The following is a 1,823-nucleotide window of genomic DNA, read 5'->3' as shown; positions in this document are numbered from 1 at the left end:
CGCCTCCCAGCTTCTCACTGGCAGGGCATGAGAAGCTGAAAAGTCCTTGACTAGTGTAAGCACTACTTAGCAACAACTAAAACATCAGTGTCTTATCAACGCTATTCTCACACTAAATCCAAAACACAGCACTATATCAGCTACTAGGAAGAAAATCAACTCTATCCCAGCCGAAACCAGGACAAGTTCATACCACTGTAAGTCACATCTGTTTGATGACCTGATTGTTGGCATATAAGGAGCAAACAGGCAGCTCCATCATTAAAAATCAAGACACAATGATGGCGCTGTTCTCATCAGTCCTTATAAAAAAATTATTCCTGCACTCTCCTGTGCTAAGATGCCTCCAAACAATGACTGAAGCACATTCTTTAGGCAACAGGAAAAGCCTGCACTATTTGGACAGCTAATCAACAAAGTGTATTATCTATAGTTACTAGTTGGCTCCCAATTAATTGGAAGCAGTTTGTCCAGTTTGCAGGTTACATTGCAGAGAGGAAAGACAATGCAGCTAGCTTTGCAAGAAGCTGAGCAGGCTCTGGAAGGGTTCTCCACCTGGGCACATGATCGTATGATGATGGCCTGGACTGCTTCTGTGGCCAATTTTGATTCAACAGAACAGGAACATCGTCTAACAGATTCCCACAGTTGGAAAGGGCAAGGAAGGGGCAGGTTTTGGGCTTCCAGATTAGCACGAGCTACACTGCATCTTGGTCAGGTTACATGAAGAGTCACTTAAGATGCCCGCACAGTGTTGGTAAAAATGCTGAGATTGTGCAAATACAAGTACTTCTGCTTCCACTAGCCCACACACAACTAAGAGATTACTTTTCACCAATTTGACATTGCTTAATTTCAGATGTTATTTCCATAAACAGGTATTTCAGCACTGTCACAATGATGACGCAATTCAAAAAAAAAAAAAAAAAGGCACTTTTCCATTCCAAATTTTCTCTAGTTTCTGGGGAAAAAAAAACATAGGGGGAAATTAGCAAATTGAACAACGCGACACTACTACAGTAAAAGGACAAGTAGCAATTTTTTCCCCACAATCAGAACAGAAAAAACACCATTTGTAGACTTGAACTGCAATGGGACAGAATTACAACAATAATTCTCTAAAAATATCCCAGAGTGCATATTAAAATATATAGAACTATGTGAAGTGGACACTAGATTTTTAACCCAGAGATAACATTTACCAATGTGAAATTCACCAACAAAAGTAAGAACATAAATAGCTAACAACACCAGAACCAAAAACTAGAAGTGAAAGCTTTGGGTTTTATTAACAGGACTGCAAGGAGAACTACCAATTTGTACAAAATTAGAACAGAATCAAAATCAAAAAAAAAGCAAAAGAATTGGATTTCATGCATTTCCATGGAATTAAAAAGCCTGTTTTCATGACTTTAAAAAAAAACAGTGTAGAGAAAAAGGGCTCAAACCACAAGCCAGCTTACATGCGAACCAAGCACACAGAATGACAGCTTGCCTAGAAGTCACAAAAAACAATTTGCTTATTTTCAGGTTTGATACTGTTGTTCTCGCTTACCTCAGTGAGCTCCTTTAGTGTATCTCTTGATGACTTCTGATTGGCTTTGTCGTCTTTCTTTTGAGATAACAAAGGCATCAGGCTTGGTGGTAAGGGAACACCAGACTTAGCACACATGGCAGCTGCATTAGCTTTGGCTATTTCAAGTAGTTGGGCCTTGTCTAAAAAATTTTTTTTAAGAAAAATTATTATTTTTACAGATTCTTGCTTTAATAATAAGACTTTACTTATATTATTTTGTATTTTATTTATGAAATTCATAAAATTT

General features: G+C 37.8%; 1 protein-coding gene across 1 annotated transcript in view; it reads right to left on the bottom strand.

Annotated features, from left to right (window-relative positions):
- LOC104076068 (protein SON-like) overlaps nucleotides 1-1,716 on the bottom strand; it is a gene marked incomplete at its 5' end in the record, with an annotated part of 23,663 nt that extends 21,947 nt beyond the window's left edge. The window contains one exon of the mRNA XM_009576793.1: nucleotides 1,556-1,716. Within this exon, the coding sequence (XP_009575088.1) occupies nucleotides 1,556-1,716 (161 nt within the window). The remainder of the gene's footprint in view (nucleotides 1-1,555) is intronic.
- Between the last annotated feature and the right edge of the window lie 107 nt (nucleotides 1,717-1,823).

This window comes from Fulmarus glacialis, unplaced genomic scaffold (genome assembly GCF_000690835.1).
Source record: "Fulmarus glacialis isolate BGI_N327 unplaced genomic scaffold, ASM69083v1 scaffold44400, whole genome shotgun sequence".
Taxonomy (NCBI): domain Eukaryota; kingdom Metazoa; phylum Chordata; class Aves; order Procellariiformes; family Procellariidae; genus Fulmarus; species Fulmarus glacialis.
Note: the sequence above shows the minus strand (reverse complement) of the source record. Positions and strands in the feature narration are given on the sequence as shown.